This window comes from Gobio gobio (genome assembly GCF_949357685.1).
Source record: "Gobio gobio genome assembly, chromosome: 1".
In the NCBI taxonomy this organism is placed as follows: Eukaryota; Metazoa; Chordata; class Actinopteri; order Cypriniformes; family Gobionidae; genus Gobio; species Gobio gobio.
In genome coordinates, this window is record NC_137097.1 from 52561576 (window position 1) to 52576020 (window position 14445).

General features: G+C 40.7%; 1 protein-coding gene across 2 annotated transcripts in view; it reads right to left on the bottom strand.

Moving 5' to 3' along the window:
• Positions 1 to 14445, bottom strand: part of tnnt1 (troponin T type 1 (skeletal, slow)) — a 22217-nt gene continuing 7772 nt past the window's right edge. Inside the window, exons 5-13 of one of the 2 annotated variants that reach the window (XM_079833714.1) lie at positions 13213 to 13234; positions 13040 to 13100; positions 12720 to 12836; positions 12507 to 12584; positions 12265 to 12378; positions 12071 to 12180; positions 5403 to 5493; positions 5168 to 5208; positions 1 to 269 (exon numbers count right to left, since the gene is read on the bottom strand). In XM_079833714.1, the coding sequence (XP_079689840.1) occupies positions 224 to 269; positions 5168 to 5208; positions 5403 to 5493; positions 12071 to 12180; positions 12265 to 12378; positions 12507 to 12584; positions 12720 to 12836; positions 13040 to 13096 (654 nt within the window). In that variant the 5' untranslated portion in view covers positions 13097 to 13100; positions 13213 to 13234 and the 3' untranslated portion in view covers positions 1 to 223. The remainder of the gene's footprint in view (positions 270 to 5167; positions 5209 to 5402; positions 5494 to 12070; positions 12181 to 12264; positions 12379 to 12506; positions 12585 to 12719; positions 12837 to 13039; positions 13101 to 13212; positions 13235 to 14445) is intronic. The other variant, XM_079833713.1, reaches the window with a different exon arrangement.

Genomic DNA, 14445 nt, shown 5'->3' on the forward strand with positions numbered 1-14445 from the left:
CAGTTTACATTTACATTTATTAATTTAGCAGACACTTTTATCCACAGTGCCTTACAAATGAAAATAAAACAAGCAGAAGCGGTTAATCTAATCCAAGCACATCAGATCTGAGAGAGGTTTTGAACATATTCAGAAATTATTATTTTTTTGCAGAGGCTGTGAAATTGTCAGAAGAGTCAGAAGTAAAAGCATCCATGTTGGCTTTTCAGAATTATCCAATGTCTTATTTCCAGCGACCTCCGACCTTTCCTTTACCATGGACTTTTTTGCTGTGATAAAGAAAGAGGTGAAACTTCAGCACAACTGAGAGACAATTTTTCATATAGACAGATTACCAGTCTTTTTCATGAAAGAAAAATGCTTAAGAAATAAGCAAAGCCTAATTTTGGCTTAAAGGGATAGTCCAAAAAAACAAAACAAAAAAACAATTCTGTTATCATTTACTCACCAAGACTTCTTTTTGCTTCTGTGGAATATAAAGTAAGATATTCTAAAGAATGTTGGAAACTAAAGCAGTGAAAAGGGACTTCAGGGACTTTGGGGTGGCACTCTGTGTGTTTCGACCATAGGGACCAGGGTTTAAATTAAGTTCTGGGTAAAAATGTCCCCCTCAAAAAGACCCTACTCGCGAGGTAGTACTTTTTCAAAGTTCAGGAACTTTTAGGAGTGGGACTTGCTGAACAACAATGCTGAGTTAATGCAGCATTTTGATTGGTTGACTCCAACGCAGCATTTTATTTCAACCACCATTTTTAAAAGTCTGTTGCGTGGGTGCAGTAAGAGTTGTTTTCTATTCGCACACAGTCCTATGTCACCGGACTAATCTTCACTGTACTTTAGACTGCGGTGGAAACGCAGACAGCAACAGGTCTGGGGGTAAAATATTTCCTTGTCCTGGGACAAATTGTGGGTAATTTTAGTGGAAACTGTTCTTAAGCGAGTTTCAGTTCCCATTGACTTCCATTGTATGCAATGGAAGTCAATGGGAACCGAAACTGCTTGGCTATCAATATCTTTTCCAAAATATCTTCTTTTGTGCAGTAGAAAAAAGAAATGAAAGAAATACATCTTTGGAATGACATGAGGGTGAGTAAATGATGACAGAATTTCCATCTCTTTAAAGGGTTAGTTCACCCAAAAATGAAAATTCTGTCATTAATTACTTACCCTCATGTCGTTTGACACCCGTAAGACCTCCGTTGATCTTCGGAACACAAATGAAGATATTTTAGTTGAAATCTGATGGCTCTGAAAGGCCTCCATTGGCACAATGCACGGTTCACTCTCAAGACCATTAAAAGGTACTAAAGACGTCGTTACAAAGTCCATCTCACTACAGTGGCTCTACAATAACTTTATGAATCGGCGAGAATAGTTTTTGTGCGCAAAAAACCCTAAATAACGACTTATATAGTGATGACGATTTCAAAACACGGAATCATGAAGCTTCGAAGTGTTATGAATCAGTGAGTCGAATCATGATTCGGATCGCGTGTCAAACCACCAAACTGCTGAAATTTGGCGATCCAAACTGCTGATTCGACTCACTGATTCATAACGCTTCGAAGCTTCATGATTCCGTGTTTTGAAATCGTCATCACTATATAAGTCGTTATTTAGGGTTTTTTGCGCACAAAAACAATTCTCGCCGATTCATAAAGTTATTGTAGAACCACTGTAGAGAGATGGACTTTGTAACGACGTCTTTAGTACCTTTTAAGGGTCTTGAGAGTGAACCGTGCATTGTGCCAATGGAGGCCTTTCAGAGCCATCAGATTTCAACTAGAAATATCTTCATTTGTGTTCCGAAGATCAACGGAGGTCTTACGGGTGTCAAACGACATGAGGGTAAGTAATTAATGACAGAATTTTCATTTTTGGGTGAACTAACCCTTTAAGGCTGATATGCCTTTTGCTCAGATTTTTACACCGATTTGTAGTATGGACAAGTCGATGCTAGTTTTCGAAAGTCAAAGTCATTCTGCAGATTTTGGGCAGTCTGAGTTGACAGATTTCACAGAAAATTGCAGATTGAAGATTTTTTTGCTTCAGGCATTGAATCAATCGAGGTGGATATCAAACATGTTCGATATTTGGAGCTGATTTTAGAACACATATTGTTTTCATTTGTCTCTTAGCAAAGAGGCACATTTTTCTGCATAAATGTTACCCCTTTTCCACCAGAATGAACCGGGTGCTAGTTCAGAGCTAGTGCTAGTGCCATTTCTTAGTTGGTTTGACTGACGTGCCTTCTAAAGAACCAGTTTGCCTTTCCACCACAGAGCCAGTTCTTACGTCACTGTATACCTCTCATCTTTCTCAGCAACGTTAGCGAGGCAGCGGGAAACACAAACACTGAAACACACCAGAGGCCTGTACCATGATGGTAGTTTAACAAACTCAGAGTTACAGGATTAGTTTCGAGTTGACAAAACCAAACCAATCTATTCAGGCTTTGTTGGTCCCATGATACTGATCATCCGCTTTCTCTATCAACTCAGGCTTTGATCCTGAGTTTAGGAGTTTAGCTGTGACATCAACAGTGAACAGCCAATCACATGCTGTGGATCAAGGAAACTGAGATTCACTTCTCGCGAGAGAAGCAGTGAAATTCATTTCTCTCTTCAGCAGAATATGACATGATTGAAAAATACTAAGAATTTAAACTAATTTACACAGGAAGAAGAAAAGAGCTGTCTATAAAAGAGGACCACTTAAAGAAAAATCTTACTACGTCAATGCAAGTAAAAGTTATGAAGTTAGTTTAGTTGATATATTGAGAAAATATAGCTTTATTTATTGATTTTAAAGCTTAGTTGTATGACCTTTATATAGGCTATTTATAATAATTTTAACCAAGTGCCTATTAATGATTGATTAACTAAAATTATACATGTGTAATTGATTAAAGCAGCACCAGGTAACTTTTCAACCTTCATAATATATTTTCAAGACTCTTGTGATGATACATCGACTTACAATAGGTTGAATGACACGTCTGCCATAGCCTGACGGGGTCTGTATCGTTTTTAATCGTACTTTTAAACTTCGGGTTTCGGGTAGTAAGATGAGAACAAAAAGAACTACAAAATTCGACCGCTTTACGGCATATACGTCACTTCCACCACCACCCCCACTTCCTTAAATTCGGTCAGATTCATCTATGGTAGCTTGATATTATAATATTGACGATATATGGTTATTACCTACCACTCAAACATTGAATTGAAGTATCAAATAGATTCTGTAAAACGGGAACCAATAGACTAGGCTACTATAATGACGCTGGCTTGTAAACGTGAGCATCGCGATCATTTGGCGTTTGAAAAAAATGAAACCCATGAAATTATATTCATATGACATGCTGAAACATATGCCACTGTACCTGGGATGAAGACATTTCACACGCGACGCAAGCAGAACACCTGCATGTGAACTCCTCCTGCAGTGTTCAGGGCTATCATGGTTGTCATGTCAACAAATGCAAGTGCGCATCCCCTGATGTAGGATGACAGAGTTTACGACAGTAGTAGAGGACAATACTGTTTCCCAACTGTAGGGGGACCCCGAGAGCAAAACCTACCTGGTGCTGCTTTAAAGGATTAGTTCACTTTTAAATAAACTTTTGCTGATAATTTACTCACCCCCATGTCATCCAAGATGTCCATGTCTTTCTTTCTGAAGTCGAAAAGAAATTAAGGTTTTGGATGAAAACAGTCCAGGGTTTTTCTCCATATAATGGACTTCAGTGGGACCCAAACGGTTCAAGGTCCAAAAGACAGTTTCAGTGCAGCTTCAAAGGGCTTTAAACGACACCAGACGATGAATAAGGGTCTTATCTAGCGAAACGATCAGTTTCTGCGAGAAACCGAGCAGTATTTATGATATTATTTTACCTCTTAACAGAGGAACGCGATCGTCTCTGAGCTACGGCATTACTTCCGGAGAGTGAGTTCAAATTTGATCGTGGTCATAGATGTATACGTAGATGCCTCATTAGCGACTGCACGGATCAGTAGAATGAGGCATTTACTATCGATATATCTATAACCACGATCAAATTTGACCTCACTCTCCGGAAGTAATGGCGGAGCTCAGAGACGATCGTGTTCCTCTGTTAAGAGGCAAAATAATATCATAAATACTGCTCGGTTTCTCGCAGAAACTGATCGTTTCGCTAGATAAGACCCTTATTCATCGTCTGGTGTCGTTTAAAGCCCTTTGAAGCTGCACTGAAACTGTCTTTTGGACCTTGAACCGTTTGGGTCCCACTGAAGTCCATTATATGGAGAAAAACCCTGGACTGTTTTCATCCAAAACCTTAATTTCTTTTCTTTTCGCATCGTTAAAAGCCAGACGCTTTGATATGTAGTGACCTTTAATTTGGAGTAGAAAAAGGGGGAGTGACTTTATGGCATCAGAGGTGTGCTCACAGCTGATTGGTCCAATTTCAGTTTGAGATCTCTTATCCAGAACATAACCTGCCCTGGAGCAGGTTAGACGTGGAACGTAAGTTACTATGGAGATGAACACTGCTAAAAGCCAAACCTCTTTAATGGTGCCAAAAACCCAGGATTGGCACAAACTAAGCTTAAACATGTCTGGTTAGCCAGCTAAACCGGCTTCATGGTATAGGCCCCAGGCTCGTTCGTGATGAATCGGCGCTATGCAGACGATCAGCGTAGGATATCAAAATACAGCATGAGCGATTCAAAAGCATAAGGAGTCGTTTGCTCTCGTGTACTCGTTGTCATACGGCAATCGGTCTGCACAGCATTGATGAATCTCAAACAAGCTCATCAACAATGACGAACATTGCGTTACTTGATTCACATGGCTTTACGATCCTACATCAGCAGAATGACAGCGAATCCAACGCATTCGTGCAGTTCACCGTAATTTGAATAGACGGAGATTACAAACGAGCAGCTATTTCAAAAATGGCGGTCACAAGTTTGTGTTCCCCGCCCCCAGCCCAGTTCTTACTTCTAGACCACTTTTCCTGGTTCGGAGCTGGTGCTTTGGGTGTGTAAAGACAAAGAACCAATTTGAAACTAGGCTCTGGCTCCGCACCTGCACTGCCTCGGTGGAAAAGGGGTAGGCCTATTTGTTATGTTCAGAACGACTTAATCAGAAACAATCTGCTTATCAACTTAATGTGACTTACAACTTTTGAGCATGAGAAATCCTGTTCAGCAAAACAACAATCTGTTGAGAAGGAAGCATATTTCAGATAAATACTGTTTTCCTTGCACTTTGAAAACTCACTATATCCTGCTTTCTCTAGTTAAATGGAATAGAGATTAGTAGGCTATTTGCCAATAAAAACACAGTCAGGTTTCATTCCAGTAGCCACCACCTAGATTTATCTAACCTCAGTTCAGCAAAAATAGTCACTACACCTCATACTTCTGCCTCTTCATTTGATCCAAGAGATCAAACTTCTCTGACTCCAGCTGGTGAATCCAGTTCCACATCTCCTGAGCTCGTTTCCTGGTTTTTTGTTGTTATATTTTGGGAGTAAGGAACAGATGAAAACAATTATTCATGGATCATGGAAAAAAACATGTTTGGTAGCGATAAGTGATCCGAATGACTGATTAAGAATAAGAGTCCCACTTTATATTAGGTGTTTTAAAGGTCCCATGGCATGAAATTTTCATTGTATGAGATTTTTCAACATTAATATGAGTTCCCCTAGCCTGAATATTGTCCCCAAGTGGCTAGAAATTTTGATCAGTGTAAACCGAGTTGTGGCTGTCTCTCTCTGCCTTTGAGAAAATGACAGCCCAGACGAGCTGATCTGGAATTTTCCTGTTATGAAGTCATAACAGGAACGGTTACCTCCCTTTCCTCCGCCCAGAGAATTTGGCACGCGCCCATGCAAGCGCTATATTTGTCCTCGAGAGATCATGGCTTGTGAACGAGTGAATGCTGGCAGTTTCTCAGTGTTTGGATGTACAAATGAAAACAGAAGTCTTTTTTCAGTTCCTTCTGATCTGTGATCAGTGATTTCTGATGTGTAGCTAATTATTTATTATTCGTGCACACACTGCGGCTTCTCTCTCTCCCGACAGAACGGTGTTTTCTATCTTGTGAGTCAGTGTTTTTGTACGTCCTCGTCGCGTCTATCTGTTCTAAAATGTGCATACAGTCGAGAGTTTCTGCTCAACATCTTTAGAGATAAACCTCACGCACGCCGAAGCTCGGGCTGTACTGGCCGGTCGGCCTTCAACATCACAGACCCCCAGTACTGCATCTGGCCCACAGCGGAGGCACCAAACGCGGCGCGAGATTAAGCAGAAGGGGGGTAAGCGTGAGCATATCCGGGCTAGCCAGCCTAGACCCACAATAAACTGGATTACATTCGATTACTGCTGTTGTGTCTTTGTTTGTGCTGTGTACTCAATGCGCGTCACTGACACTTTTCATATGATAGGAAAATATCTAAAAATAATGCTATAATCAACACTTACTCGTAACTCGTTCATCTCGACAGCTGTAATGGTACATTGCATGTGTTACAAAGTTCGTAGAATAATGATGAAGACGGACTCGGTGTGACTGGGACTCGTGTTTATTCAGAACTCTCAGATACAAACACAATAAACTCGCGCTGACAGACAGCGCTCTCATAACTCAGTAGTTACTATAAATAACTGTGTTAGCAATCGCTCCATCTCTGGTACATTAGTGATGTCCGGTTCGCGAACTAATCATTCTTTTGAACTGTTTTTTTTTAGTGAACCGAATCAGTTCACCAAATCGGACTGAATCGTTCTAAACAGTTCGCGTCTCCAGTCAGCGCTGATCCATAATTTACTAAAGTTACTAACTTTCTGACATGAGTGACAGCCCCTCCGACTAGAAATAAACTAATAACCTGAAGTTTATGCTAGTAACTACAACAGTTCACTGAACTGAGACGATGAACTGATGAGAAGTGAACTCAGGTCCATCCGTCTCTCTGGCAGCAGCTTGTGCCTCGTAGACCTTGTTAAACCACGCCCCCTCCGCTACATGATCTGATACTCATTTCAAATGCAAAGATGTCAGCCAATCACAACAGTGGGCGTTTTTACTGAAGTCTCACAGCAGACACGCCTCTTGAAACAGGGCATTCAGCCACAGGGCAAACATCAGTATAGAAAAAATGCCTTTAATTTCTGAATTATGACATTTTATGATGTAAAAATCATACTAACAATATAAGTACACCTCAGGAAACATTATAAAATAATAGAAAAATGCCATGCCATGGGACCTTTAAAAATTATGTATTGTCGTTAAAGAAAAATGTTAGGTACAATGTACTGATTCATTATCTTCATATGGCAAAACACTTTTGCTGCCATTGAGGTGGATACGAGTAAGGTTAAGGACAGGTTTGGTGGTATGGGTAGGTTTATAGGTGGGTTAAGGGGTCAACAGTGCAAGGGATATCCTATTTAAAGATATAGTATACTAATTGTTGAGGCAATAAAACATGTTTTGCACCCAAATTACAATTATGTGGTGTTATGTTTTATAGCCTAAACCTAACCCTAACCCTTTACACAAACGTTATTTATAAATATTTACAAATGGTGAATAGTTTCAATTTTAGATTGGGTACTGCAAAAAACATGAACAAATAATTAATAGGCAAGACAAGTTTATTTATATAGCACATTTCATGCACAATGGTAATTCAAAGTGCTTTACTTATAGAAGGTATTAAAATAATGATAAAATAATCACAAAATATGCATAAGAAATAAAAGTCCTGAATCATTAAATTCGGGGTGCTCCTGTCTGGGAAAGATTGAGAGTCAGGTTTGTTATTTTACACTAGAACTTTTTGGCAGTGTCTAGTGTCTTTTAATTAATAAATTATTTGTAAAAAAAAAAAAATAAAAATACACACCATGACAAATGACTGGTTATGAGTTAATGAATAATATGTTAACATGAAGAGTGTGTGAAGCGCTTAAAATTACTTAGATAATATATGAATCTAGGTTTAATGTGTCTTGTGCTGCGTTCCACTCCAGTTTTAAACACACTTCCCTAAGCACTTCCCCTCGGGGGAATCCCCGCTGCCATTTTGAAGTGCGTTCCACTTCGTGAAGTGGACAAGGGAAGTTTATATGGACAGACCCTTGCACCCTCAATTTTGACAGAGGGAGCGAGTCTACTTCATATGTACACTTCAGGCAGCTTCATATACCACAATCCAACACGATTGTGACGTCACCGCATATCGCGTTTAATTTACCCCACCACTCTATGAACTTTTTATTATTTTTAAAAACATTTAAAGGGGTGGTAAAACACATTCTTTTGAAGGCTTGATTGTGTTTGTGGGGTGCACTGTAACATGTGTTCATGCTTCGTTTAAAAAAAAATTGCCTTATTTTTCATATATTTGACCTTTATTCTACACTGCTCTGTCCCTCCTTGTAAAACGGTCTGATGGTTTCCGGGTTGTATGAAGCCAGTCCCTCAAAAATACGCAGTGGGCTCAGATTGGTTAGCTGGCCCAGTGTGTTGTGTTTCGCTAACCACCTAGTGCACGTTTGTCGGAAACGTCACGCCCCTACCTTTACCGGTAGACTGTGCTTTGGTCAATATTAGAAACATGGCGTCAATAAAACCATATGAACCCGAATCAGACCCAGAACATTTTAGTGAAGATGATCGAACAGAACCTGTTCAGTCCTCAAGAGTAAAGACTGCGGATCTATAGTGATCGCTACTGAATGGCACTTTTGTATTTTTAGAACGATTATAGCCAAATATCTGTCGCAAGAACTATTAACCCAAAACGAACACTAAACACTGGCTTTACTAGTAAGTTAGCCAAATCACACACAGAACCATGTTTAGCATGCCTGTAGATAAATAATACATAAAAGCTCTAATCAAAGAATAATTTACACTAATGCCAAGTTCGCTGTTGAGATTTTAACGTTAGGTGTTTGTAATGTTAGGTGTTCGTCGGATAACGTTAAGTATGAATGAGCATTTAACAGACTGGTTTGCAGAACCACAATTCTGCTACAACGTACAATTAACCTATTACAGGAAAACACATAGATGAAAAATAAATCAGACTTACAGGTTGTGTTAAACAGCCCATAAACAGCCCATAAACAGATTCTGTTTTTAAATCCAGCTTTCAGGACAAGCCGTTGTGCAAATCCGGCATTGAACTCGCAAAGATTGTGGATGTTTTCCTCCGTGAAATGTGCAGCGGGAGGCGCGCCCGTAGTGCATGATTCACACTGGCAGTGTTTGTCTCACTGAACCGCTGCTCATGAATTGCAATGGACGAATATTGTCCATTAAGTCACATTTTCCAGTCTTCTCCTCCGACCCTGTCTGTCTCGTGCTTTATGATGGGCCTCTGCCTCCAGCCTAACTATACCACAACAACAGCGATACAAAATGCCCCCCCCCCCCCCTATTTAATATTCTCGGAGGAGGGGTTTATGTAAATATTGAGGCTGGTGATGTCACCAACCCTGGAGGAATGTCTGTAGTCGCCTACCGGCCGTTTGCTGTAGTTCTTAGAAACTGATTTCGTTAAAAGCAAATATCTCCCTTTGCTTTAAACTTTGAACGTTGTAACTTTGCAGATGCTGTTTATGCTCAAGCAGCAACATTACACGCTAGTTAAAGTTAGAATAGTGAAATCGTGGTTTACCACCCCTTTAAAACAACCCAAATACACCTATATACATATTAGGGATGCCACAATTCTCAATATAATATTGAACCTAGTTATTCACAATCACGAAAGTTCATTATTTGCATGCGTTTTAAAGCCTTGCCGGCTCATTCGCGTGCGTGGTTTTAACATGCGCTTTTCCAAGCGCTCGCACTAAACGCCTGTCAAACACGTGATTACTGAACTAAGTAGTCGTCTTACTGCGCTAATACTGTCAAATACACACAAGGTTAACATAAACACAGTCGGTTATGTCTAAAGTGAAAGTAAAATCGAATGTGTCTGTATATTAGATGCACGGAGGTCTTAAATTGACAGCAGTGCAGTAGTGAACACGCTGTCCTTAAAGGGACAGACAGACCTCTAAAATTATGTCATTATTTACTCACTCTAATATTGTTCTAAACCTGTATTCATTTCTCGATTACAGAATTTTCATTTTTGAACGAACTATCCCTTTAATGTTAATACAACAACAAAAGACAGAGAAAATCACTCACTGCTCTTGACTGAAAAACTAATACAGTAGCTTTAATAAGAATCAATGTATATTTTATAGTGAAGTCTATGTAGTGTTTTATTTTTACATTTATTCATTCAATTTCATACTTAAATGCTGCTGTACAGCTCTGAGCTGCCAGTGTAAATCTTTATATATATTTATTTTGTATTTTACAATACACTAGGAATGTGTACAAGGGTTTTTTTTAAAGTAAAGTTTTGAAGTTTAAGTAAGGGTTTTCAATTATTTAAAGTAAAATAAAGAAAGAGTATTGCAATAAAAAATTGTATTTTTTCTCCTTAACCTCTTGCTGTTCCTGTCGCCTAAGAATAGAATAACAAAAAACTGATGTGACAAGTCATCAGAACCGAACCGAAAACCGTGGTTAAAAACCGAGGTATGTATTGAACCGTGGACTAACTGTTTTGTTGCATCCCTAATACATATAGAATGCTGCATTAAACAATTTCGTGAAGGAAAAAAAAAAAAAAAAATCAACTCCATAGGCTGCTCTTTGCGGATGACGTTGTCGTGTTGGCCCCTTCTAACCAGGGCCTTCAGCATGCACTGGGACGGTTTGCAGCCGAGTGTGAAGCGGCTGGGATGAGGATCAGCACCTCCAAATCCGAGGCCATGGTCCTCAGTCGGAAAAGGGTGGTTTGCCCTCTTCAGGTTGGTGGAGAGTTCCTGCCTCAAGTGGAGGAGTTCAAGTATCTAGGGGTCTTGTTCACGAGTGAGGGGAGGATGGAACGGGAGATTGACAGATGGATCGGTACAGCTTCTGCAGTAATGCGGTCGATGTACCGGTCTGTTGTGGTGAAGAAAGAGCTAAGCCGTAAGGCGAAGCTCTCGATTTACCGGTCAATCTACGTTCCTACTCTCACCTATGGTCATGAGCTTTGGGTCATGACCGAAAGGACAAGATCCCGGATACAGACGGCCGAAATGAGTTTTCTCCGCAGGGTGGCTGGGCGCTCCCTTAGAGATAGGGTGAGGAGCTCAGTCACTCGGGAGGAACTCGGAGTAGAGCCGCTGCTCCTCCACATCGAGAGGGGTCAGCTGAGGTGGCTCGGGCATCTGTTCCGGATGCCTCCTGATCGCCTTCCCGGGAAGGTGTTTCAGGCATGTCCAACCGGGAGGAGGCCCCGGGGAAGACCTAGGACACGCTGGAGGGACTATGTCTTCCGGCTGGCCTGGGAACGCCTCGGTGTACCCCCGGAAGAGCTAGAGGAAGTGTCTAGGGAGAGGGAAGTCTGGGCGTCTCTGCTTAGACTGCTGCCCCCGCGACCCGGCCCTGGATAAAGCGGAAGAAGAAGGATGGATGGATGGATCAACTCCATAGTGGATTCGAAGTGATCAAGGGCTTAGGACATTCCAGTTCAGTCCATTGCAAATGTTCCTCCAGTAGTGGGCACTCATGCAACGTAAGCAATGACGCACATCCGAGTGAACGAGACGGAGGGAAGTTAGCGAGTGAAGGGCCTAATAAAAATTAACTGGAACGCAGCATGGGTTATATTTGATCTTTATTGAGTTGGTTTTGCACACTTTCCTATCCCTGTTTTCTTTGTCTCTGCTTCTAATCAGTCTCTCATTGTGTAATGCCAGCTGTCTATTGTTTCATTGATTAGTTCACTGTGTATTTAAGCCCTGTGTTTGGTTCAGTTCAGTTGTTATAAGCTTGTTTGTTCTGTTCCTGTCTGAGAGTTAGTTCCTGAGTTTCCTTTGAATTCTTGATAATAAATTTACATTGCTGATTAGATCTTCTTTTTCCTCATCTCTACAACCCGCATGTGACATAATGAGAATTATTATATTATATTATATATAACATGGATATGTGTATCGGTGGTCACCTCAACCCATCCTCTCGCAGATTTTCGATGCCAAGTGGAGAGCGCCTCTCTGAAAGAGTCTTTCTCTTGATCTCTCGTCCAGTCAAACGCTTCCCCCTTTTCTGTTCTGCCTAAAACACAAACACAAGAACACATATGTACAAACATGTATTAATGGTACATTAATGTACTTATGGGAAGGCTCAGTAACTTACCTTGGCCAAGAAGCCACCAAAGTTTGCCCCCATATTGGACAAAACCTTCTTCTTCTTGGCATCGTCTTCTGCTCTCTTCTTAGCCTCCTCATCCTCTTTCCTCTGGCGCTCTTCCTGATGACAGAGCGCAGACATTATATTTCACATTGATTTTGATATTCTGTATTAAATTCCACAGACACCTTTAAGAGCAATTGAGCTTTTTTTTTTTTACAATGATTTAAGTTTGATTTCTAATTTACCGCAATCCTTGTCTGTCTGTCTCTTTCTTTCTCTGCTCTAACACGCTGCTGCTCTGCTCGTTCGAACCGCCGCCGCTCCTGAGGACAGATGGACAGGAGGGCCAACATGGAGAAAATTAGTATAAAGCAAACAGAAAAGTGAGTACAGAATGTTTCTGTGGTAAATAAGTCATGAAAGATTAAAAAAAAAATGTAAAGATCAAGACAATTTACAATTCTCTCCTTGAGACCGATCAGCTCTTCCTCCTCTTTCTTCCTCTGCTCAAAGTGGACATCAATTAAAGTCTGTAACTCCAAAAAGTCTTTTTCCATCCTTTTTCTGTGAATATCCTTAGATAGAAAATGATATAGATTAGAAATAGAAAGCCATAACTTCCATGAAGTCCAAGCTGAATGTTATTTTTAATTACATTTGGTAATTAATTGGGTATGAATTTAATCCGGCCTCAATAATAGACAAACACAGTCTGCTTTGTCTTCATTCAGTTTACAATTCATCCTAAACTGGTGAGCTGAATTGAAATGGTACTTACATCAAAATCTACCCGATCACCCTCTGGAATCTTTGGAGGGGCAAGTTGTGGAACCATGGGCCTGTGTGTGAGAGGACGATAAAAGCCAGAGATTTCGGGGATTAAAGGCCTGACAACATCTGGAAAATGCAGAGCGTGCCTGTGGTTTGATCACTGCATGTTGAAACACTTACTTGGGCCGGGGTCTTTCCTCCTCTGACAAAAGAAAAAAGAAACAAGGCAGTACTTGTCAAATGTAATTATTCAACCCTTCTTGTCAACCATACAATATGCCACTAGTCTTGCTGCCCTTTGCAGTGTCTTATACTGAATTTTCACATTTTAAAAATATCTGGAAATTATTTTTTAATAAAGCTGGTTCCCCTGAAGCAATATGAGACTAAAGGACACAACTGTAACACAGTTCTTTCATGGACTCTCATACCCCTTTTCCACCAAAGCAGAACTAGACCTAGATCGGAGCCAGAGCCTAGTTTCAAATCGGTTCTTTGTGTTTCCACACCCAAAGCCCCAGCTCCGAGCCAGGAAAAGTGGTTCTTAAGTAGCACCAAAACATTGCTGGGCTAGAACAGAGCTAGAAGTAAGAACCGATTACGTCAAGCGCTGGGGGCGGGGTCAACAAGGCCAACACAAACTTGAGATCCTCCATTTTTTAAATAGCAGCTAATGGAGCTAACAGCTGCTGCTCGTTTGTAATCACCGTCTATACAAATTACGGCGAACTGCATGAATGCGTTGGATTCTCTGTGTTTTCATGCCGATGTAGGATCGTAAAGCCATGTGAATCAATAGTAACGCAACGTTTGCTTTGTTGATGGAAGGCTTGTTCGCAGCGGTGCTGACCGATCGCCGTATGATAACGAGTCCAGCGAGAGCACACGACTCCTTATGCTTTTGATTCACTCATGCGTTTTTTTTATATATATATCATACGTGGATCGGTCTGCGCAACACCGATGCATCTCGAAAAAGCCTGGTGTGTGTGTGTGTTTCCCGCTGCCCAGGGTTGCCAGGTTTTCACAACCAAACCCGCCCAATTGCTACTCAAAACAAGCCCAATCGCGTTTCAGGGGGGCTTCCCCAGTAAAAATCTAAAAAATGACCCCCACTAGATAAGAATCACAAGCTGAAGTGTTGTAAAATACATGAAGAAGGTTTTTTTATAGGCTTTAAGGACAGATAGGTTGAGAGTGACTCTTGAAGGACCAGCACCACATCCTCTAGTACCACTGTTTGAAGAATTCATCTTCCAGAATCTGGCAGTACGTTTTGGGAGTTCATTTTTAGTCCATCTTTGCAAAACGGACTTCAGGATGGACAATAGTAAAATCAATAGTAGTTATTAGGATTACTGTGGTTTGGAATTGGTCAAATGTGCCTGGAAAAAAAATATGATCAGAAAATCA